Source organism: Rhodnius prolixus, unplaced genomic scaffold (genome assembly GCF_049639745.1).
Source record: "Rhodnius prolixus isolate KJV_2025 unplaced genomic scaffold, Rpr scaffold_3, whole genome shotgun sequence".
NCBI classification, from domain to species: domain Eukaryota; kingdom Metazoa; phylum Arthropoda; class Insecta; order Hemiptera; family Reduviidae; genus Rhodnius; species Rhodnius prolixus.
In genome coordinates, this window is record NW_027411603.1 from 36,930,651 (window position 1) to 36,957,090 (window position 26,440).

The 26,440-nt window shown below is 34.3% G+C and overlaps 1 protein-coding gene across 3 annotated transcripts in view; it reads left to right on the top strand.

The window, feature by feature from the left end:
- Positions 1–26,440, top strand: part of LOC141452414 (uncharacterized) — a 49,317-nt gene that overhangs the window by 17,090 nt on the left and 5,787 nt on the right. For 2 of the 3 annotated variants that reach the window (XM_074124530.1, XM_074124527.1), the window contains exons 2-3: positions 11,458–11,594; positions 11,682–11,822. In XM_074124530.1, coding sequence (XP_073980631.1) covers positions 11,458–11,594; positions 11,682–11,822 — 278 coding nt within the window. The remainder of the gene's footprint in view (positions 1–11,457; positions 11,595–11,681; positions 11,823–26,440) is intronic. The other variant, XM_074124529.1, reaches the window with a different exon arrangement.

Here is a 26,440-nt window from a genome sequence, read left to right on the forward strand (position 1 = left end):
ACCTTTTTTATTATTTAACATAGTCTCCTTTAAGGCTTATACACTTCGTCCAACGCTGCTCTAGTTTGTTGATCCCTTCCGAATAATAGGATTTGTCCAAGTCTGAAAAATAGCCATTCGTTTCTGCAATCACCTCCTCGTTTGAATAAAATCTTTTTCCCGCCAGCCATTTCTTCATATTGGGGAACAAATAGTAGTCCGAGGGAGCCAAGTCTGGAGAATAGGGGGGATGTGAAACGAGTTGGAACCCTATTTCCATTAATTTTGCGACCACAACTGCTGAGGTGTGAGCTGGTGCGTAGTCGTGATGGAAAAGGACTTTTTTGTGGTCCAATCGTGGGCGTTTTTCTTGCAGCTCGGTTTTCAAACGGTCCAATAACGATGAATAATATGCACCTGTAATAGTTTTACCCTTTTCCAGATAGTCGATGAGGATAATTCCTTGCGAATCCCAAAAGACAGTCGCCATAATCTTTCCGGCCGAAGGAACGGTCTTCGCCTTTTTTGGCGCAGATTCCCCCTTGGTAACCCATTGTTTAGATTGTTCTTTGGTCTTCAGGAGTGTAGTGATGTATCCATGTTTCATCCACAGTGACGAAACGACGCTTAAAGTCCTGCGGATTCTTCTGGAATAGCTGCAAACCGTCCTTGCAACACTTCACACGATTTCGTTTTTGGTCAAGCGTGAGCAATCGCGGCACCAATCTTGCGGATAGCTTTGTCATGTCCAAATGTTGATGCAAAATATTATGTACCCGTTCATTCGAGATGCCCACAGCACTAGCAATCTCACGCACCTTCACTCTTCTGTCATCCATCACCATATCATGGATTTTATCAATGATTTCTGGAGTAGTAACCTCAACAGGGCGCCCAGAACGTTCAGCGTCACTTGTGCCCATATGGCCACTCCGAAAATTTTGAAACCACTGTATAAACTGTTCTAATCGAAGGTGCAGAGTCACCATAATGTTTATCAAGCTTCTCTTTAGTCTCCTGAGGCGTTTTGCCTTTCATAAAGTAGTGTTTAATCAACACACGAAATTCTTTTTCGTTCATTTTTTGAAAATCACTCGACTTCCTCGATTCAAGCGAATGCTCACAAAGTAATAGACCGATCTGGCTGAAACTTGGTATGTGTTCTTCCAAGAGATGCTACTAACTAAACATAACCTCGATACGCGCCAGTGGTGCTATCTCTCTGACTTTGCACTGACTTTTCAAACGACCCTCGTATTTACTTGTCTTTTGTTTTGGACAATATCTTGTTATTTCTTGTTTTTGAATGATCCTAAATTTGAACCGGAACCATTTTTCACAAATTCTTCAGCAATAGTAAGCTACTTTATTTCATTGTTTTATCTTACAATAGCATATGTTTTACTATTAATCTTTAATAAACCTTACTAGTTCGTTTTACTTCTTTCTTTTGTAGTGATCATTCTTTTTTCCCGCAAAAATCAAAGTACAAGAAAATTGCTCCAAGAGAGAGTAATGTGAATTTTCAGATCAGTTTTTCCGGTATACCTGCTGAAAGTACATCTTTGCTGAATAGTTTTTTTAGTTTTCCTTGAAAGCGACGACTCGTGCGGTTTTCAATAATCTTGGTTTATCAATCATGCAATACGTAGGCCTACACTTCGATTCAAACACATTATTCTAAGAAAAGCTGATAAGGCCACTTGTGGGAGATAAGGGTATAGATTTTCCTTGTGCTGCTTTACCACTTATATATTCTTATTAAGAATCAAATGTGGAATTAAGTTTCTAACTTTGAAAAATATCGCCTGCCTAGAAGTTCCACTTCAATATTTTTAGATTATCTCGAAAGTAACTCCTAAGATTTTATTTAAACTTGAACTAATTATAAAAAAGAATATACGAGGTTTGGCTATTAAATAACGAGACTGATGCTGCTACAGAAGAACTATGCATGCGCCAAATCCTAACTATCCGACAGCTGTACAGCGTTAAGCCTTCTCTTTCGATTGCAGCGTCTCACTTGTTTGTAGAGGAAATCTGTCTGACCGGAACCGTCGTTTGTGTAAGAGGTGTTAGTTTCGTTTGGCCGAAAACATTATACTACTTCATGTAGTAGAGCAACGAATTGTCGTGAAATTTCACATGAAACTGGGTATAAAACTGCTACTGAAACTTATCTTTTATTAAAAGAAGTTTATGGTGATGAATGTTTATCACGTGAGCAAGTTTTTGAGTGGTTCTAGCGTTTCCAAGATGGCCGAGAAGACGTCGGAGATGATGACTGCCCGGGTTGCCCTTCCATGTCCAAAACGGATGAAAATATCGATTGTAATTAATCAAAATTACTACCGTGGAGGTGCTTGCTCAACTCCGTGAAAGAGTAAGGGAAAAAACGACCCGATTTGTGGAAGAACAAGTCACGGGGTTCTGCATCAAGACAACTGGCGCTGGCTCACACTGCATTTTCTGTCGAAGACGTTTCTAGCCAAGTACAACATCCCATGGTTTTAGGCTATCTGCCTTATTCGCCTGACTAGGGCCCCCAAGTGACTTTTATCTGTTCCCCCAAAGTCAAATCTGCATTAAAAAGAAACACGATTTCAGTCCGTTGAAGCTGTGAAAGAAAAAGCGGCACGCGTAATGCAAGAGCTCACAGAAAAAGACTTCCAGCACTGTTTCGAACAATGGTAAATTCGCATGGAGCGTTGTAGGGATAGGGGAGGGGTGTATATTGAAGGTGATAATAACTAAATATGTATAAATTTAAAATAAAATGTTTTATAGCAATAGTCTCGTTATTTAATAGCCACACCTCGTTTATCCTCGTTAATCAGTAGCATTTCCATTAGAAAATTCTATGAGGGACTTTTAGATTTTTCCCTCATAACTATAATTTTTGATATAATTTACCGTCCTATATCTTGGTTACTGATATGGCGAATTCCAGTTTGGAATAGTTGTTATTAAAATTCCGAGCTTAAAGAAAATAGTCCATGGATTTTTCACTTTTTTTGAGATTAAACATTTTTGACACAATTAACCAGTTAAGCGTGGAATTTAATTTTAAAAAACCCTCCTACAGTGTGCGGGATTAAAATCAGACAATGACGTAAATACATGTCGAACGCAGGGCAAAACAACTAAAAGTTTACAACGTCCTAATAGTCACTGCAAGCGACTTTTTCTGCAATTTCTGGGGCTTAAGATTACAGAGCATTCTCTGTGCTCTTTTAAAATCTTGCACCGCTTCAAATTATGCATTGCCTTGTTAAAATTAGGGACGCAAGAGCTTTTACAAGGAAGAAAAGAGCTTTGAATTCTGTGCAAAATGAAATCATGCTCGTTCAGATGTCTGAATCTCTATCTAGGGTAATAACGGCATTGCACAAGGGTTGAGAGCTTCTATTTGTGTGCCTGATTTCCGAATCTCTAATGCAGAGACCAAACATGTACCAACCAATAATCATTTGGCTGACTTCCACCACCTCCCTCCGTATAAAATTCTTGGCAGTTCTATTGGTAAGATAAAGGAAACATCTCACCAAATAATATTCTTATTGTATTTTATTAAAATTTCGAGTTTTTATAGTTAATGGCAATTTTATATTTTTCACAACGAGTATACACGTCGAACGCACTATAATAAAGATTTGGTTTGACGTGTATACACAAACTTTTAAGCTTGCCCTGTACGGGTAAAATTTCACCGTAATGTCTTTGCAAACTACAACATATTGTTAAAAATTTATTATTAATGTTAGACTAGATTCTCTATCTTTATGATTATGCAGTAATCGATTTCTACTCTACAATTTTTTTTTACTATAACTCTCGAAATTTTACTGAAAAGAAAAACTTGAATGAACATTGGTAGTATTTTTGGCCGTCAATGAGCTATTGTATTAGTTTAAGGTTAGTGTCACGTAGGGTTTTTGGGGAAAGTCATGAATGGTTTGTGTTTGGTGTACAAAAAGAAGAAAAAGAAAAGCCCATCCGGACACCCAGTGTGACCGCCTCTCTTCTTGGACCTTCTATGACTTCCTCCTTTACCTGCTGCGCCTTGATACTTCTTGGGCCTTCAGGTGTTGTATGTGTATAGATAATTTACCGTAAAATGTTCTAAATAGTCAGACCAGAATGTAACAGGAAACAACATTCTGATAGAGAGGGGCGTTTTTTGTAACTCATTTTGTTAACAGTGACACCTTTACTATTCCCCTTCTCACGATTTTGGAAGTATTAGTTCACAAGTGTGAAAGGTAAAAAGTTAAATTTGGCAATAATAATTTGTCTTACGATTCCATTCTATATGGCCATTATATTTGTGAAGTTTCGGTTGACCTTTAATGAGGCCAAAATTCTTCATTTTCTTTGTTGCACATATAAGCCAAAAAAAACCACTCAGTAATTGTAATGATATAAGAATAAATAAGGTATATTTCTGATATAATATCAATGGTACCGCAATTAATCACGTCATTAAGCGTTAAAAATAATTATTTCGTCTTCTTTTATTACACTTCTTATGAGGTAATCTTAAATATTTATAATATACCTACATATTAAATATCCCAATATTATAATATGTACATAGTTTATTTATAATTATTTAATGTACATAGTTACCAATTATGAATGATGTAATAATGTTATTCATTTTTAAATTAATTTACCCTCAATATTATACCTAAGCAATTTAAAATAGATAAAGGTGTGCACATTTTCAGATGGGCAATTACTGCCTTTATTAATTTTCAATTTTTATTAATATCTATTTTTTTTTCGGACGCATTGGCTGCTAAGTAATCTTTGATTAGTCAACTACTTTACACGTTAATTACTACATTTTTTGTCTGTGTGCAAGAGGTCAACAACTAAAAATCAACTACTTTACACGTTAATTACTACATTTTTTTGTCTGTGTGCAAGTGGTCAACAACTAAAAATCAACTACTTTACACGTTAATTACTACATTTTTTTTGCCTGTCTGCAAGAAGTCAACAACTAAAATCAAATACTTTACACGTTAATTACTACATTTTTTTTGCTTGTCTGCAAGAAGTCAACAACTAAAATCAAATACTTTACACGTTAATTACTACATTTTTTTTGCCTGTCTGCAAGAAGTCAACAACTAAAATCAAATACTTTACACGTTAATTACTACATTTTTTTTGCCTGTCTGCAAGAAGTCAACAACTAAAATCAAATACTTTACACGTTAATTACTACATTTTTTTTGCTTGTCTGCAAGAAGTCAACAACTAAAATCAAATACTTTACACGTTAATTACTACATTTTTTTTGCTTGTCTGCAAGAAGTCAACAACTAAAATCAAATACTTTACACGTTAATTACTACATTTTTTTTGCCTGTCTGCAAGAAGTCAACAACTAAAAATCAACTACTTTACACGTTAATTACTACATTTTTTTTGCTTGTCTGCAAGAAGTCAACAACTAAAATCAAATACTTTACACGTTAATTACTACATTTTTTTTGCCTGTCTGCAAGAAGTCAACAACTAAAATCAAATACTTTACACGTTAATTACTACATTTTTTTTGCCTTTCTGCAAGAAATCAATAACTAAAGTCCTAAATTATTATTTAGGCATGAATTTTATTATTACAAGTAGCCATTTGTTTTGCTTTTTTTAACAAGTTTATTGTATTCACTCTTATCCTGCTGAAAGACGGATTCAGCATTGAAATTTTGTTTTAAAGGCCTTTGCTCAAAAGTAGACAAATTACATTAATGTGAATGACATTAATTATATTTTGATTTGCGTGAGTTTTTGTGGTGATTTTTAAAAATAAAAGTAAAATCAAAAAAGATGATTTAGAAGAATAATTTTGAATATTATTTTTAAAAAAAGTTCTTGTTTTTTACGAATTCATGAAGTACAAGAAGTTCATTTTAGTCATCTATTTTTTTTTCCTTTCGGGCGCATCGACTGCCGCCATCATTAGCGCCGCATTTTATTATTATTAAGTATAACAAAAAATATATCACAGATAAACATGGCAAGCAAAAGAGTCTTAAAAGGAGTTTACAGTAAATTGTTTTATCAGATTTGGGGAAAATTTCGAAAAAGTGAAAAATTGACTTTTTTAAATTAGTCCATTTGATTGTTTGATTTGGTCAAATCTCACGTACACAATGCGCATATGAAGGCTAGAGGGAATAGGAGAGAGGGGTGAGGGACAATTTGTGAAAAACCATTTTTAATTATTCAGGAGTCCGCGCCAATCGGATCTTTTTTGGTGAAAATTTAAAATCAATCCATCATTTTCATTGGTAGCAGTTTGCCGTAAACCCTTTTTTTAAAAAAAATAAAATCTCAGGATTCTTTGATGTCAAACTTGCTTCTTGAATAACAGTTCAGTTTTTTATTTTTAACCGAAAATTTAATCGGTTTTTCCAATTGCTAAGCAGTTTTAGAAAACTTCAAATATGAAAATAGAACCTCTTCTCACAACAGAAGTTCGCCGCACTAAGGCCGCGATATTTTCCACAAAATATCTAACTTATAATTTTAATTAATCTAAATTGATTGATTTGGAGGAGAGCTAGCTCGAACGTAAAATACAGCTGCGAAAACCATATTGATGTTTTAAGGAATAATTTAAACAGTAATTATTATTACAGCTTTACAATACAGAAATCTATTTAGTCGTATAAGTATGGTGTTTTGAAGAATAATATATCAAATATTTCATTTTATTATAATCACAACACTTCATCAGTAAATTTGTAATCTTCTAGAGTAATTACAGCTGTTATAAAAATTGAGTGTTACTCTTGAGTTGAATACTCAGTAATGAGTGAAGCACTCAACAAGGTATGTCTCTTGAGCACCCTCTTAAAAGAGTATCCAGAAAAAAAGGAAAGAGAATAAAGAAGCCTTTACCTTGTACATATAATTTCACCATTCATAGAGTTGTAAAAAATAATTGTCCTAGTCACTAAGTATAGGGAGAAGGTGGTATTATATTGGAGTGGGTCACACAGGTGACTCCGTGACTTCAGACAATGTGGCCTGTCCAAAACAGCCTTGGATCAAGTGTTCCTCCTGCTAATCCTGAATGGTATTGTCCGGGCACGGTCATTCCACAAGTTAACCATTCTCACGCCACTATCCAACAGGTAGAAAGAGCACTTTCCTTTCTTACCCATCAGTTTTACCTGTGGACTTGGTGTAGGATTTTTAGAGCATTGGTTGGTCAGTTATCGTACGACCATCGGCTAGGATACATCTTACTTCTTGGCATCCTGTAATAGTTTGGTTTTCACGTAAGTTTATTTTTTTATTTTTTAATAGTTTTTCCCCCTAAACGTACATTATAACTATCTTGTTAATTACCTTAACTCTTAGCGGCTAGGTGGGTTAAAAACTGTCCCACCTTTTGCTTAGCTTTTGCTGCAAGGTGGGATATATTTTAATCCACCTCGAAATGTTGAAGTTATTCATACATATAGCTTAATATGTTATTTAAAGTTTTTCATTCAGTTGGCAGTGCTATGAACCAATGGTAAATGCGTAAATTAGTGAAATAATTTTTATATTTATTATAAACTTGACCGATAGTAAAAAATGGTGGCACCGCATACTGTTTTATTATTTGGATGCAGCTGTTGTCAATTCATATATTGTTTATAAAAAATTGGGTCAAAACATGGAACTTAAACATTTCAAGGAACAGTGCGCTGAAGGACAGGGCTGTACTGTCTGCAAAGTTCCGCTTTGTTTTGGTCAAAAGTTGTGTTTGAATGAACATCATATAAAGCATTAGTTGCATAGTGGTATTATACAATACCAGTGTCCCACACTAAAAAAGGACTATTGGAATGGTATTAATTTTTTTCTTTTCTTTTTCTCGTATTTCGAGAGTGATGATTATTTGAGAGGGGATGATTACATGTGTAAAATAATGGAAATGAATGTTTATTTCCATATTTTTATAATAAAAGAAATTCTGCGCAGCTAGTGCTTTTATTTTCTTTAAAATCGTCTGCCTCAAAGAGTTAAACTATACTTACATTACTTATTTAAACTATACCGTTTAAAACAACAATTTTTCATTAAACAATCATACGATTGATTTCGGATATGAATCAAAAGTGCTCGCAAGTTTCATTTGTCGAAGTAAATAAAAAAAAAATCTGTAAATCTGTAAATGCTGTTTTCCGTTTCTGAATTTTGAAACTCATTTCCTGTCCTCTAATGAAGGACTACAAAAACGGAAATTTTGTTTACTTAAGCTTTCCTGCCTTAGTTTATTGTGGTTATTTTGTACTCCATTTCATGGAACCCCTAACAGAAACCATCCTTTTTGCCATTAGAGGTTTAATATAAAACTTTTTCTGCAACCATGTGGGGAAGTTCTCATTACTCAATTAAAATCAGCTGTGTAATGTCCAACTTCCCACACTAGTGGGGAAATATTCCCATTAGTGTCACTTTCCTCACTAGTGAGTGGAAAAACTTTATTGTGCTTCCTTGATATAAGAAGTTTTGTTATTTACATAAATATTTTCTGTAAAACTTTAATAAGCTTATTTAACGTAACTAAATAATTAAAAAACGAATATTAAAAAATAAAATAAAAATTGAAAGGAATATAGAAATAAAAATAATACTTTAATAAATAATTAGATATTTTTAATTATAACAGTTAAAAGGGTTATAGTGTTACCTTATAGAAATTTAAAATGGATTCTAGTGATTCCTGTTTAGAAAACACTCCTCCATCAATAAAAGAAACAGCAGAAAATGTAATAAGTAATGTAAATACGTAAGTAAATAATTGTAATATAACAATAAATGTTTATAATAAATAAATTACTTTTTGTAGACTGTAAAAATGAAATTTTTAATTTTTTTAGTTAATAAATCTAATGGTTGCAGAAAAAATATAATATTTAACTCGAGTGTCAAGTATTTTCCTCACACTCGGCAATTTGCACTTGCACTCGCCTCGCTTCGCTCGCTCGTGCGTGCGAACCCTGCCTCGCGTGAGGAAAAGTACTACTTTCCACACTTGTTAAATAAATAACTATTGTATTTAGCGAGATTCAAGTTCGAAACTTTTTATTTATTACTTCTCCAGATTTTTGGAAAAGAATGGGTGGATCTCCTACTTTTGAAATGATCCAACTTAATTTTTAATATTTTTTTTTTTTAAAGTAAATTTCTTTAATAATAATTGGTGGATATCTAGTGCCTCGCAGGGTTTTAACTTATCCGTATAACTACTTATATAAAAGAATTATACCTTAAAATTGAGTTATGTAATTTGTGCATTACCCCGCTGTACATCGTTGCCTGATGGTCAAAGCGTCTCAATCTGTACCTTAATTTACTTAATTTTAGAACTTTTTACGTGCCAAAATTGGCAATAATGTAATTTGCTATCTCACAACGAATAATTTTAGGTTAATAAAATTTGAATACAGCTTTATGGCAGAAGTTTTATTTAAAGAGCGGATAAAATAATTTAAATCAAATTTTGATAAATTTATTATTGTAGCTTCTGAAACAAATGAACGCTGAGGAAGACTTTCACTTTTTCACTAATATATTAGTAAACTGAGATATTAGAAACCCAATAGTAGCTGTAAAAACCAATATTTTGTTTGTTTTTATCCTGTCCACGAAAACCATTTGTGGTTAATGTGAAAACAATACCAAAAAATAAATAAATACATAAATAAATGTTTGCTTCTATTTTCGTTGTACGTTTTGTAAAGCTGTTCTCCTTCTAGTATGAAGAACATGTCTGAATAGGAAAACTGCTGTCGTTTTCTAAAGAAAATTCTGTTTCACCTAACCATGACTTTTATTTTCAAATCTATAGAAATATTTAGTATTGGTTTGGTTAACTGCAGTAGAAGCATCAAGTCTTGCAATTTAAAATTTACAAGTTCATTTTAAGGTTAAAGTAGTTGGTGTTTTTTCTCTTCTTTTTTTTTAAATTAAAATTGTAACTTGGTTTAAAATTTATTTTAATTAATACCTGTATAAAAGTAATCAAGAGTGGTGAAGATACAAAAAGTGCGAGAAGAACTGGAGGTGAAAAACTGCCCAGTGGTAGCACTCTGAACAAGTAATCGACGATTGTATTCTTCAGAACTCAAGGAAGACTCGGAGGTCACTGGCGATTCACTTGGCGTGGTGGATTGTTAGGAATAATATTAAAGGCGAGAGACAATACGAAAGGATTAGAGCAATTAGAGAGGGCAGTATGGGAACTTGTGATATTTTGTCTTGGCGAGTTGGTTTGTCTTGACGAATGGGGCTATTGAGGTCGTTGTGAAGAGCGAGGTTAGTCACCGTAGAAATGAGCGTCAACTCTCTGAAGAAATAGTTTTCAATGAAATGTCTGTACAGTCCGTATGTTTCTAGGTTTGGCTGAACCCCACAGCTCTAGTCTGTAAGTCTACATAAGTTTGAGAAGAGTGTTGTATATTAAGCGTTTGAGTTCTATGGGTAATTTGGAGCGTCGTCCTAGTAGACCGTAAAGCAGTTTTGCACGTTTTGTCATTGCTTGTCTTTTATGTCCAGTGTGTGGGTCCCAAGGTGAGTCGTTTGTCTATAAAATAATCCAAGGTAGCGCATCCAGATCCTGTACAAGGAAGTGGATTGCTGCTGAAAGCATGTTAGCACTTCTGTGGCTTCAAAAAAACTGTTGAAAAACGTCAATAAACCGCCATTTTGGGACTACAGCGAGAGTTGCCTGTGACAAAGCCCTTGTCTATCCCTACCAAGTCGACAGGGAAATTAATCTGCCCTATGATAACCTTTGTTCACCTCAAATAATGGCCCTCATTCGTCTCACTCAGTTTCCCCTTACTAGAACAACTAGAACCTCAGAGGTGGGTTATCGCCATAGAAAGGTTTTATAAACTTTTACCCAAGTAATTATGTCCAAAGTTAGAAGTTATAAAGCTTTTTACTGAACGTTATAATATGTAAACTTTATTTAAACTGTTATGTTTATTTACTTAGTTCTAGTATATCATTGAAAAGCTATAAATGTCAGATTTGTTTTTAACCTATCTGATAATGGCATTCATCTCATTCTCACTTATCTACTTATAGTTTAATAACTTTAATAAAATGTGTGGTGAATCAAGATGGAAGCTGACCAATGAGAGGGTCAGGATGTCCGGAAAGGCAAGAGTGGAACTTATTGTATGAATCAAATTTAATCAGCGATTATTGTCGATACTTTATCCACGTCAATAACCTTGAAACGTTCCCAAATTTCACTTTATCAAATCAATAGTTTTATTAAGCATTGTTTAGAACAAATATTTGGAGGTTTCAAAAATTATTACTTCTCCATCGGGCTGCCCGAATTACTTACTGAACGTTATAATATGTAAACTTTATTTAAACCTATTACCAACTTGTTCCCATAAAAATGAGTCAAGTTATTTCAGAAACAATTCCTTCTTTATGTTACAGGTTATTAGATTCAATAAAAATGCCTCCTCAAGGAAGATCCGGTTTCCACATTGTGGACATTCTCGAATTGAACAATCAAGCCAGATCTGGAGCTGAACCCACTGAAGGCACTTCCTTACAAACCAATCCAGCAGCTAGTAAGTGCTCTTATTACGCCAATTAAATAATATTGATAATTTATTTATTTTTTTTAAAAAAAGGCTATTACTAAATACATTGATTAGATTCATTTACCACAGATACGGAAATAAGTAATCTTCAACCTCTGGGTACTCATTCAAGTTTGTTATTTCCTGGAAGTCAAGTCACCAATCCTCTGGATGCAATACATCATCATTGGAGTAATTCCATCACTGAACTTAGAGGTATGCTTTCTTTAGGTTAACATTTAGGGTCGTTTGAAAAGTCCGTGCAAAGTCAGGGAGATAGCACTACTGGCGCGTATCGAGGTTATGTTTAGTTAGTAGCATCTCTTGGAAGAACACACACCAAGTTTCAGCCAGATCGGTCTATTTCTTTGTGTTTGGCATTCGTTTGAATCGAGGAAGTCGAGTGATTTTCAAAAAATGGACAAAAAGAATTTCGTGTGTTGATTAAACGGTTTGCAGCTGTTCCAGAAGAATCCGCAGGACTTTAAGCGTCGTTTCGTCACTGTGGATGAAACATGGATACATCACTACACTCCTGAGACCAAAGAACAATCTAAACAATGGGTTACCAAGGGGCAATCTGCGTCAAAAAAGGCGAAGACCGTTCCTTCGGCCGGAAAGATTATGGCGACTGTCTTTTGGGATTCGCAAGGAATTATCCTCATCGACTATCTGGAAAAGGGTAAAACTATTACAGGTGCATATTATTCATCGTTATTGGACCGTTTGAAAACCGAGCTGCAAGAAAAACGCCCACGATTGGCCCACGAAAAAGTCCTTTTCCATCACGACAACGCACCAGCTCACACCTCAGCAGTTGTGGTCGCAAAATTAATGGAAATAGGGTTCCAACTCGTTTCACATCCCCCCTATTCTCCAGACTTGGCTCCCTCGGACTACTATTTGTTCCCCAATATGAAGAAATGGCTGGCGGGAAAAAGATTTTATTCAAACGAGGAGGTGATTGCAGAAACGAATGGCTATTTTTCAGACTTGGACAAATCCTATTATTCGGAAGTTGGACGAAGTGTATAAGCCTAAAAGGAGACTATGTTGAAAAATAAAAAAGGTTTACCCCAAAAAATTAAGTAGTTTTTATTGTTGCACGGACTTTTCAAACGACCCTCGTACTATATTTGGTAACTTTTATTTCTGAACGAACTAAGTATTTCGATGATTCGTGGTGAAGAAGTCTGTAAATACAAAGAGGAATTGTTTCGAAACATTAAATTTAAACAAAAAGTGATCTAATAATCATAGAATGATATTTTTTTAAACTTTTTAGAAGTTAGTAGGACAAGGTTTTTTCCAACATTGAATTAAATCAAAATTACAAAAATATACGAACACTGTAATCTTTTTTTGCTATACTAAATGTTAAAATGCAGCTTTGCTGGTATATTCCTGAATAAGTTACTCATGAACTTCCGTAAGTTCTTGAAGAAAGAGAAACGAGAATCTCAGGCAGAAAGAAAGCAAATAACGGCCGCCCCAGTTCCCTCTGAAATCCGAAAATCATCAGTGGTAGTTGAATTCGAGAATGCGGGATTTTGGTTGCTGGAAGTGACTTAGGGCTTTATCAACACCTAACCAATGCCTCCAAAGGATATCAGGATGTTAAACTTCATTCTCACTTCGTTCAAATTCGATATAAAACTGCCAAAAATCCTAATGAACAGATCATGAACTTTTAGGGTCTGATACAATCTCTTTTATCGTTGTTCCATGTATTTTGCTTCAAAAAAACATTTTTTTGATTTAAAAATAATCTACGCCACCCGTAAGAACGGCAGTTCTGCCATTCGACGTCGTACTTCCCAGTACACAAACGATTCTCGTCTGAAGACATCGTCCAATATAACAGAATTTCTTATGTCTTCGATGGAAGGACACATGTCAAGATGTTCGGAGGACATATCCTCTCTTCTCCACAGAGTGCAGGTCGGGTCCGCCTAGTGTTGTTCAAGAGCTGAGCTATAAGGCTATAAGGTTCGAGCCTTGAGCGCTTGAGCGGATGGCTCGAGTCAGAGCTCGACTCGGTTGAGCCTTCAGTTCGAATCTCAACTGAACAACACTAGGTCCGCCGCTAATCCAATACGATGTAGGTCGGCCTGCAAATAATCTTTTGGGCCGTGAGCAATTTGAAGCAGGCAACACCGTCCTTTCTTGACAGGTTAGGTGGAATTCTTCCACTAGGTTCAACCAATATTTGCCACCGCCGTTTTTGCTTTTTGCCTGCACTTCACTTCTGACCGGTGACATGCAGCAGTTACCCTTTTTAAAGCATGCATGGAGATTGGTTGCTCAGGTTGATCATCCTGCAATTGTGCACCTCTCTTTGTCAATGCATCCTCCTTCTCGTTTCCAAGCAGCCCACAGTGCTCTGGAATCCATTTTGAGCGCTATCATCTTATTACTTTCATTGGCAGCCTCAATCGCTGCTCTGCAAATGCTCTTCAAAAAAATTGTTGCTAGATCTTTGCGTTTTAAGTTGTTCAAATTTGATAAAAGTTAGAGAGAAATTTGGTTGTTTCTGTGCCATAAAAATATTTCAACCTCATTGGTTTAGGTTTAGACCATTGTCATTTTCGAATTAATGATCATGTTCAAATTACCAGACATTCAATAACTCTCGCGAATGGTTATCCTATTAACAAGAATTTAATTTAAATAGAGCGTTACAGGGTGATTGATGTATTTAATCTTATATAGGAACCCTTTTTAAATTATCTTAGAAGGGTAAATGATGGTGCCTCAGAATCAATCTGTCGTTGGTATTAAGTGACTTAAAGTAGTCGTGAATGATTCCGTTCTTTGGGGCTAAACCTTGGCCACTGACTAGGAGTCACTAGGATTATTAGACGGCTAGATTTTATTGGAACAGCTCAGTCAGTTATTAGCCGTACCAGAGTGATGGATGAAGCTAGTAAAACTGCTCTCCTAATTTAGAGGTCTTTCGGTGCGAGGGTCCATGAATAAGCCGCAAACTAACAGCTTTCTCACATGACCCTCTCGGGGCTTTACGGTCTTCACGTTCCGTGGGTTATATACACAAGCATATAACCCAACTATCAGCACTAACCTAAGTGAGCTTATTAGGGATTTTATACTAAGGTTTATGGTTTAATTTAATAGTTTTAAATTTACTAAAAATGTTTTTTTTTTAAATTACATTTACTTTAAACAGGATTTATAGGTTTTTTTAAAATAAGATATTTGTTTATATTAAGTTTTTAAAAAAGCGTACATTGCAATCTTTAAAAAAACTGAGATTTATTTATTTCTTAAAATTATACAACCTCTATTTAATCTTCTTCACTCGACTCATGAATGTTGTTTCCCCAACTTGAAGCTAGTTGTAAAGCTGGGACATTTTTATACTTTTAAAAAAGACCCAACTAAACCGGTTTTATGTTGTGCTGTCATTGCTCTATCTACTCTCTTAATGATGGATTTTAACTGAAAACTGGTCTGCGGTTATTTTCTCAAAAAAAAAACCAATTTTAAGAATAGGTATAAAAAGTTTAGTTATTTCAAAACGGGAGACTCAATAATTCTTATACTTGCTACCAAATAACTGTTTTAAATTGTTTTATGTCTTGAAAATAAATATTTATATGAAACACGAAACAAATAACTAACTATTCATTCTATTTTCTGTACTCACTTAGAAGGAGATGGGCTGATTTTCCATTTTGAGTTTCGAATAATACGTTTCAAATCCCCCTCACTTTTCAAAACAGAGGTTTTTATAAATTTACGTATTTATAAAATATTCTCCTCATCTAAAGTAACCCTAATGAGGGGGAATACATTTCAGCGTACTGTTTAGAAGAACATAATACACTATATGTATATCATAGGTAAACAAAAATATACAGGGTGATCCATTTAAAACGCACCAATTGCTAATTACTTTTTAGGAAAGCGGAATTTCGAAATAACCCACGAAGTAAACTATATGTTATTTTCGGTCTAGTTTTCAAATTTTTTACCCCCGATGTTGTATCTTCATTTTTAGCGGAGTTACGGCAAAAAACCCGATTGGGGTTTCATAAGGACCACTGGTCTTGACAATGATTATGAAAACTTCATAAAAAACTGTGAAAAATGACGTTAATCTCGTTTTGATATCCTTAATATTTGTTGAGATATTTAAGATCAAAGATACAATATTTTCTATCCGTGAACGGTTTTCAATATTAATTTTCCACCAGAAATACACGTTTTGGGAGGTCCTCTGACTGCTAAAAATGTTATTAGTGACGCAAAGTAAAAAAATAATAGATGTTAAAACATGTAGTGCAATGTAATGGTTGTGGGTGAATCAGGATAAATTTGTTTTATCATCAAATAAAAGCAACCTTCACATCAGAATAATGTACCCCGTATGCAAGATTTCTTGACCTATGATTAAGGTAAGAATCTCTTGCCAGGGTATTGGTCTAGTGGTCTTGAGCGTGGCTTTGTAAGTGGAAGATCCCCAGTTCGAATCCCGCGTATGACTAGACTTTATTTAAAAAAGTATTATGATTATTTAAGTAATAAGAATGACTGCATTCGCTACATGTTTTAACATCTTCAATTATTATTATTATTTTACTTTGCGTCACTAATAACAATTTTTGCAGTCAGAGGACCACCCAAAACGTGTATTTCTGGTGGAAAATTAATATTGAAAACCGTTCGCGAATAGAAAAAATTGTAACTTTGATCTTAAATATCTCAACAAATATTAAGGATATCAAAACGAGATTAACGTCATTTTTCAGTTTTTTATGTAGTTTTCATAATCATTATCAAAACCAGTGGTCCTTAGGAAACTCCAAACCGGTTTTTAGCCGTAACTACGCCAAAAATGAAGATACATCGGGGGTGGAAAATTTGAAAACTAGACCGAAAATAACATATACATAGTTTACTTCGTGGGTTTTTTTAGAAATTCCGCTTTCCTAAAAAGTTATTAGCGATCGGTGCGTTTTAAATGGATCACCCTGTATAATGACGTATTAAAAAATTTGTTTAAAAGTTTCGATAATGATAGCTAATATTTAACTGAAAGTTCGAATCACTTTAAAACAAATTGGGAAGGTTATATTTGTTGTCAGTTGAAATCAATGTTCCAATTCGATATATCGATCAGATAACATCAGGAGAGGCTACAAAATGTTTTAGATAAAATTAATCATAAGGGGGAAAGCGACCTTTGGGGGGGAAAAATGAGGTAGGCTCCCCTCATTCTTTTGGTAATGGCATTTCTGTGAAGTGAAACATTTCGTATTAGTAATAAATATGTAATCGAAATTACAAATTTTTAGTAAATCGATTGATTGTGCTGCAATACTTTTTTTTTTTTAGATTTCCGCTATTTTCTTGAAAAACCGGAACTCTTTCGTTCTTAGGAATCAACCAAGCTTCTCTTAAAGTGCAATTTTTAAAATTTTTAACTAAAGCAATGTTACTGCAATTAAATATTAGCTACCGTCAATACCCATTATATTGGGTTGAGTTTCTATTACTCGGCCGCTTCTGAGGTTTTGGGTTCAATATACTCTATTAAACTGCTTACATAGGGCTTTAAAAACTGAGGATTGGTGCCATGGTCTCTTCTATGGAAAAAGTGCAACAATTTCACCCTATATACAGGTACAAGGTGTTCATTTTAAGACGGCTCAAATGCATTTCATGCTTAAACGGTTGATCTGAGCGAAAAATGGTAGAGGAAAAATTTGTTGCCCGTCACCTCTAGTTTCAGAATATGTGACTTGATTTTAAATTCTAGCCCACATACGCGACAGACGCGCGTCCAAAAGTAAGGGTTTGCAGTTGACACTGTTTTAAAAAGTATACAAAGTTATGAAAGTAATCTGAAACCGCAATTCGATATCTTTAAAATTAAAGGTGCTAGGGCATTTCAAAATCTGATATTTACTAATCATAGTTCAATTTTTTTAACTTGTTAACAAAGAGAAAGAAGGGCACGTGATAGGTCATTTTGATGTATTTTTTCATCCCCTTTCCACTGAAAATATTGCCAAGGCAGTAGAGCTAGTATTTTTCTTAATATCGGGAAATAAGTACGAGGGTCGTTTGAAAAGTCCGTGCAAAAATAAAAACTACTTAATTTTTTGGGGTAAACCTTTTTTATTTTTCAACATAGTCTCCTTTTAGGCTTATACACTTCGTCCAACGCTGCTCTAGTTTGTTGATCCCTTCCGAATAATAGGATTTCTCCTAGTCTGAAACATAGCCATTCGTTTCTGCAATCACCTCCTCGTTTGAATAAAATCTTTTTCCCGCCAGCCATTTCTTCATATTGGGGAACAAATAGTAGTCCGAGGGAGCCAAGTCTGGAGAATAGGGGGGATGTGAAACGAGTTGGAACCCTATTTCCATTAATTTTGCGACCACAACTGCTGAGGTGTGAGCTGGTGCGTAGTCGTGATGGAAAAGGATTTTTTTGTGGGCCAATCGTGGGCGTTTTTCTTGCAGCTCGGTTTTCAAACGGTCCAATAACGATGAATAATATGCACCTGTAATAGTTTTACCCTTTTCCAGATAGTCGATGAGGATAATTCCTTGCGAATCCCAAAAGACAGTCGCCATAATCTTTCCGGCCGAAGGAACGGTCTTCGCCTTTTTTGGCGCAGATTCCCCCTTGGTAACCCATTGTTTAGATTGTTCTTTGGTCTTCAGGAGTGTAGTGATGTATCCATGTTTCATCCACAGTGACGAAACGACGCTTAAAGTCCTGCGGATTCTTCTGGAATAGCTGCAAACCGTCCTTGCAACACTTCACACGATTTCGTTTTTGGTCAAGCGTGAGCAATCGCGGCACCAATCTTGCGGATAGCTTTGTCATGTCCAAATGTTGATGCAAAATATTATGTACCCGTTCATTCGAGATGCCCACAGCACTAGCAATCTCACGCACCTTCACTCTTCTGTCATCCATCACCATATCATGGATTTTATCAATGATTTCTGGAGTAGTAACCTCAACAGGGCGTCCAGAACGTTCAGCGTCACTTGTGCCCATATGGCCACTCCGAAAATTTTGAAACCACTTATAAACTGTTCTAATCGAAGGTGCAGAGTCACCATAATGTTTATCAAGCTTCTCTTTAGTCTCCTGAGGCGTTTTGCCTTTCATAAAGTAGTGTTTAATCAACACACGAAATTCTTTTTCGTCCATTTTTTGAAAATCACTCGACTTCCTCGATTCAAACGAATGCCAAACACAAAGAAATAGACCGATCTGGCTGAAACTTGGTGTGTGTTCTTCCAAGAGATGCTACTAACTAAACATAACCTCGATACGCGCCAGTAGTTCTATCTCTCTGACTTTGCACGGACTTTTCAAGCGACCCTCGTAGTTTTCTGAGTGATTTTCTAAGCAATAATCAGGTGTTAAGAGCTTTATATGTTCTCAAGCATACGCAAAATGGCTAAAAAAGTAATTTTACATCTGTTACAAACAAGAAGTTTAATAATTATTTGGTAATTTTGGGAGAGTTGCGTTTAATTACCAAAAAAATCGGAAACCTCCTGCCACATATTTAAGTGATCAATATCTTTCATGTAAAGGATCAAACTTATTCCTTAATTTATCAAATAATGCACTTTACGCGGCTTATGCAGCAAGTACTATGTCTTCAAAGGTTATTTGAGCCGTCTTAAAATGAAAACCCTGTTTATATGAAAAAAGAAACTAAATATAAAGCATTTCTCTATTAATTTATATACTTTTTTAGGGTTTGTTAAACTAAATTTAGCACGAAAAGTCTTTCAAAAAATAACCTTCCCGTTTATCTACTAATCTAGAAATAAAACGTTGGAAACAATAGAAGATTGTTGTAATGTATTTTTTAAAAAAATAATTCTTCAGTGAATTAGCAGGGAAAACGGTGGAACTGCATTTGAAGAGAGAATATTGTGCAGCAATGAAAGATTTGATGTGCTCTGTACGGACAATAATGTGCAAGGTAAAGAGTATAGTCCACATTGTGCTGTAATGAAGATAGATACATTTATACAGCAGATATTTAGGTGGCTATGTGTGGGCTAACCCCCTAATGTAATCCCCCCTTCACCAACCGCACACATGTTCACTGCCCACTGTATCATAGTTTAAGAGAGAATATTGATCAAATAACTCTAGCCCTGTTCCTTCACCCCGCTACGATATATATACACACCAAACAAGCCCTACAGTTTATACTGTTTTGTTACTTTATTGTGGTTGGTATTTTAAAAGTGCTTTTGCCACTTATACGTGAATATAACATCTAAACTAGAGAATATATTGTAACTATAAGGGCACTATAACCTAGGGCATGATCTTGCTAGTGTATGCAAGAGCACGTATAAGCCACTTGTAATCAAGCCAATCGTCGTACACTTGTCACTTCATTACAACATTTTCATTTAAAATGTAATCTTAAACTTGAATCTTTGCTGCATTCTTTTTCTATTTGCTATACTTCATTGTAAAAAAATCTAAACCATTACGCAATAATGTTCAATTTCCAAAGAAAGTGCCCAGTTTGTTTAAGTAGAAAATAGTAATATGTACAAAAAACGCCCTGAGTTATAGCCAATCATTTTTCTCACCTTCTTTATGGATCAAGTCTAACTAAATTGCAATTAGCAACTCCAAATTTCACTTGGATGTTGGTCAATAAATAATTTAAGGGGAAAAAAAGTTTAACGGACAAACAAATTTTTTATTTGACTGGAACTTATTTCTACTTTATAAAAATTACTCCTTAACAAAAACTTACAGTTTAAAATGTTAAGTATAAGGGTTGATTAAACGCCAAAATGCACACAAATCAGCAGGTAACCAACATTTCATTCATACTTCATTGATATTATTTAAGTAATTTTACTGCATTAACTTTTTATTAAATTTTTTAGAATTTATTAGATGTCACAGACCCTTATGCTGGCCAGTTCATTCATAATCTGTGACATTTAATAAATTCTAAAAAATGTGAAGGAAAAGTTAATGCAGCAAAATTACTTAAATTTTTATAACTAATTATGTTGATATTACTCACCTTTTATTATTATATCAAAAAACTTATAATGAATGAACTGGCCAGCATAAGGGTCTGTGACCAATTGTAGTTTAAGACAATAATGTAATAATCATTGATAATGAAATCGTTAAGTACGTATTAAATCTACATTGATGTACATCCCTAAATACCAACTAAATAACAGGTTAAGTTTCATGGTTAAATCCTGTAGTAATTTTGGTTTAAGTTGAAATCAGTTTGTTTTAAAAAATTGAGTGCTGTATTATCTGCGAAGTATATTATTGTGGTTATCTACGGATGCATTCACCCCCGTATGAACCAAGGTGATAAGTAATACTTTATTTTGGAATACTTGCTGATCCAATCAATGCAGTCTTTTTAGTCTCCATACATGGATTAAGCATAGAATTGTAGATTTAGAGTGTTTTTATCAGGGGGGAAAAACCCTTCAAAAATGTATTCTTTAATCTCAAACAAGTCAGCTGGTCGCCGGCATTTTTAATTGATAAATTTCTATCGTCAAATATCAGGATTTTGTAAAATAAGTGTAATGGCGGGCATTAGATGTGTGGTGATGTAGGAGAAGAAAGTGATAATGAAAGAAAAACGACCCTGAGAGTAATCAGGGGGAAAAGCATCTACATTGATGTCCGTCCATAATACGAACTAAATAACAATTTAAAAAATGCTAGTGAAGAATGCGAAAGAAAATCATCAATATATGAGGCTATAACCATCAAGGAAGTGAAGAAGATGTCACTGATGGTAAACTTAGGAAATGGTAATCCAAAAATTGTTCAGAATGAGATACTGTGAGGGTAATAATAGGAAATAACAAGATTCACAAGTCGTTTTAAGCAACACTTAAGTGTCAACTTACAAATTTACTGCGTGACAACCATTTTACGAAAAGTATACCTGGTCATGGTATTTAAAATATCATATAATGGCTTAAAAAGTGAAGGACCACCAGGTGTTGATAACTCAGGATGTCAAAGATATAAGCAACATTTTTAAGGTAGTTAGATGTGAGTTAACTATAACCTTCCAATTTGTTAGAGCTTCTAATTTAAAGTTCTGATAAAATAGAGCTCAAGGCAGGACGAAAGAAGCATTCAAATCGATTGTCGAGGTGACGACAAACAAACGAGGGAGTAGGATTGAATTCGATCAACCGAATTGCTCTAGAGCAAAATTGTTTCGAACTTTACCAACGACTAATATAGCACTAATTTCAAAATTGTAATGTTATACAGTCCAGAAACCTGGTCTTTGCTGGAGAAGACCAACGGAAAGCTCCAGAAGAGAGTGGAAACTGTGTTATTTAGAAAAGACTTAGATGTCAATCAAATCATCCTTCAAGCTATTGAAGTAAGCTGGTAAAATTGCTTAGGATGGACGAGAATAGTACTTCAAAGCAACGTTTATGTGGGAGACGTCAAGAAGAATGAAATAAGGAAGCCGCAGGACAAAATGGAAGGATGGAGTTTGCTTATACAGGATCCGGTCTTTTGAAGGAAGACTGAAAGAAGGCAGTTAAAAATGGGGATAACAGCTTGTTTAAAAGGAAGTACATCACGTGGAAAAAAGTTAGCAAGATGAGGGTGCCATAGAGGTAACTGTCATTGCAAGGGTGTCTTCTCTGCAGATTGAGGAAGAATTGAAAGAGAAGGAAAGGCTAAAGACCTCATAACTAAAACCTAGAAGATTCCAACGCAAGTCCTGCAGAAACTATAAATATATATTAATGGTTTGAAAAATATGAATAATAACATTTCTGCTACCACGATATCATTAGTAGAACATTAAGCTCGTTTAGAGCAATAAGCATTAACTTTTCGGGCTTTACGTCCAACTAGCAAATTAGGTCTCGTGGACGGAGGTGACTAGCAAACATACTTTACTGTAAATTTCTTTTATTAACCATTAAATAAAATCCAAGGCCTAAGACTGGGGAATCGAACTCAGTACCACAATACATATTAGCTTTACAGGTCTCGCCTCTAACCGCTCGGCTACCGTGGCGCCTAATAACCATTAATCCACCAGCTTTCAGTTTTAAGTTGATAGAAACAGAATAAACAAACTTCCCTTATTTCAGACATTATTATAAAGTCGATTAAAGTGTGGTTAGAAATGTACGGGTAATTTAACTTTTGCATTTAAGATAACCAACGCCTAACAACTAATTTATCTAAACGGGCTTATTAACTCTAAAATTTTCTTAGCATTAGGTGATAATAAATAATCTAACGATTTCTGTTTTCTTTTAACAATTCAGTACAGGATTACCAACAATTTTTTCAGTAGTTAAAAAGTTAAAAATGGGTGACGATATTAAGCTTAGGTACCAATTAGATGTCGTGAACGGAGGCGACTAGCAAACATACTTTACTGTAAATTTCTTTTATTAACCATCAAATAAAATCTAAGGCCTAAGACCGGGAATCGAACCCAGTACCACAATACATATTAGCTTCGCAGGTCTCGCCTCTAACCGCTCGGCTACCGATTATTATTATGACCGAACAACTTAACTACGTACAAATTACTTACACATTTTTTTATTTCAACTCTTGAAAGCAGAATATTCGAATATTAAAAATAAAATTATCAATTGAGAGGAATTAAACAAGTATTTACTCGAGTACTTACTATTTTTGAAGTGAAAAAACGCTTTCGAGTTTAAAATTAAATTCATTTTGAACCAATTTACAGAATTAATCTATTTAAATGCCGCATAAAGATTACAAAAAAAGAGTTCTTTCAAAATGGTTGAATCAGATGTATCTAAATTCTGTACTGTTAAATTCGCATTTGCCTTTATTTAGCACAAACACTTTTGCGCAGGTGTGTCACAGAATGTATATTCTTCAAATTGTCATTTTCAAGAATAATTTTTGTAGAAATTTGATGTTCTTTAAAAAAATAATACACCTTGGAATTTTGAAAATAATTACATTGTGAGAAAAAGTGAGCGGATTCCTGAAAAATTGTACAAAAAATAAAATTCAAAAAATTAGTCCTTTTCCAGAACATCTCCGGTTCTAATATACTTATTATTTGTATTCTCAAAATTTTTTTAAAGAAATAATAATGTCACTCGCTAAACATAATTTTTGACAAATTCTGCTTAAAAGTTAAATGAGAAGGTATAAATGATATTTAAGGGGGCACAAAAAAAAGCTTGTTGGGTACATAAATCTGAGTTAGACTAATGGCGGTCGAACCCAAGATATTGACAATGGGAATACAGAGGGAGCTGTACACACAACACACTGCTAAATAGAAATCTAAAGTCTTCACGCCCTATACTGTGACAACATCTGCCCTCCCGTTAGTGGCTATGTGAGAGAGTATATATATGTATGTACAAGCTAGCAGAGTAACAGTAGCGTGCGCAGGAATCAGAAAAGAGAGGAGAAGGAGGAGCAACTAATTCTGGTTTTATTGGAAGGCTGTGAGACAGGGCCAGATGTCCTGGCACTTCTGCAGAGAGGGTAACTGACACCCCTCTTATACCTACTGGCGGTGATGAACCATGACAATGACACACCCCAGATACAGGATACATTGTTCTCCTCTACACCTACCTTTTATTATATCTATCCTTCCTCCCCTTTGTGCACAATTCGCTCGCAGATTTTAACGCTTCGTCTTCACTATATCTGGATCTTCTGTTCCCAGGAAGCAAAATGGAAATCCACACTATATTCTAATCACATTTAAATCCACTTCTCACATGTTGTACGCTTTGTAAATGTAATTAATTGATCATTGAAGTAAGTTTGAATGTTATGTGTCTCACAATGTTCTGCAAGACATTCAGAATGTTATTTTGATCTCATTCTATTCTTCAAAACTTCCTGAATGTTATGTGTGATCTCACAATGTTCTCCAAAACATCCTGAATGTTATGTTTGATCTAACAATGTCCTTCAAGATATTTTGAATGTTATGTATGATCTTATAATGTTCTCCAAGACATCCTAAATGTTATTGTGATATTCTATTCTTCAAAACTTCCTGAATGTTATGAGTGATCTCTAAATCATCCTGAATGTTATGTGTGATCTCACAATGTTCTCCAAAACATCCTGAATGTTATGTTTGATCTCCAAATCATCCTGAATGTTATGAGAGCTCTCACAATGTTCTCCAAAACATCCAGAGTGTTATGTTTGATCTAACAATGTCCTACAAGATATTTTGAATGTTTTGTATGATCTTACAATGTTCTCCAATACATCTTGAATGTTATTTGTGAACTTACATAATAGTGTAAGTATATATCAAATATATTAAAACATCTGAAGCTTGGTTAATACATAAAAGTGGTCGGCGGTCACTAATTAAGCATGTTTTCTTTTATTTACAATAATATTACCGTTTGATTACGTCGTGTTTACACTGGAAGCTTGCTTCTTATACAACCAATTAATTATAAGCCAAATCATCATGAATTAGTTTAGAATTGTGTCTGTAAAGAGGTTCGAAGGAGGGTAAATTTACATTATAGAGATTTGCCGCATTATATTAAGGATACTCTATGCTTATCTCACAATAAGCATACAAATAGATTGCAGACGCTCTTCGTAAGCACAATATGCTAACTTATGTTTATCACTGATTTTGAGGAGAAGTGCTAGTGCCCTATTTGCCCTTGTCCTAACTTTGTTTACGTAAAAATGTTAAAAATAAAATTTTATATATAAATATATCATTAAATTAATTTGAACAAATAATTTATCTTAATGTTCTGTCATAAATACTGTATGGACTTTAGCCAGTTTTCAAGTGAACCTAATACAAATACTTATATAAAAAATAGAATTAATAATATGTCCCTGATAAACCTTAATTGAAAAATCTTATCATTCATTTTGTATGACGGTTTTTTCGTATTATTTGGCTCCATATTTGTTTTTAAAGGTTTTTTTTTGTTCTAATTTTGTATTAATTATATCATTTAATGATGCACATTTTATGAGATAAATTTTCCACTTTAATTAAAAATTAAGTTTAATTATAAATTAAGTAGAATTGTATTGGATATTATGAAGGTTATTTTGGATATCCAATGGTAATTTTAAAGCATTCTCTTAGAACTGCAGAAGGCAAGTTGATGTCTTACGATGATGAAACTAAATGTGCATTCACTTTGCAAATTTTCCCCTCGTCTAAGAATTTTACAATTTCAAAAAATTGCGAATACATTTGAAATATATAAATAAAAAATAAATTTAAGAGGAGCTTTGCCTTTCACAATCCAAAAATTATTTATTTATTCTCGTATTAAGCTTATTCTTCGAAATGTAGGCTTTCATTTTAAATCATACGCCAACTCTTTCGATGCTCTTGCGATCTAGAAAGCACGAATTCGGACTATAAAACTCCCCACATTCTGTTTTTAGTTCCTATGATTATTTATTTATTTATTTATTTATTTTTTTTTTTTGTAAAAAGAGAGTCTTAGATTGGAAGGAAGTTACCAAAAGCTATTTGAAATTTCAAGTTGAAATCTTCCATTACTGGGGTCGTTTTGACGTCGTGTTGTCTTCTTGAAACTGATTAGGTTGATTTTGGTTCACCAAAGTGGGATATTTTTGCAGCCAAAACAAAATTTACGCTTTCTTTTCAGTTGTGTAGTGAACATCTCTGATATAATGATCGACTGCCAAGTATCAGTTCAAATTTAATGATATTTTTTAGTTCTACCACACGCTCAGCGTCATTTATATTTAAATGTTTCTTTTTGGCGATGGATACACCGAGTTGGTCTGTACTAAT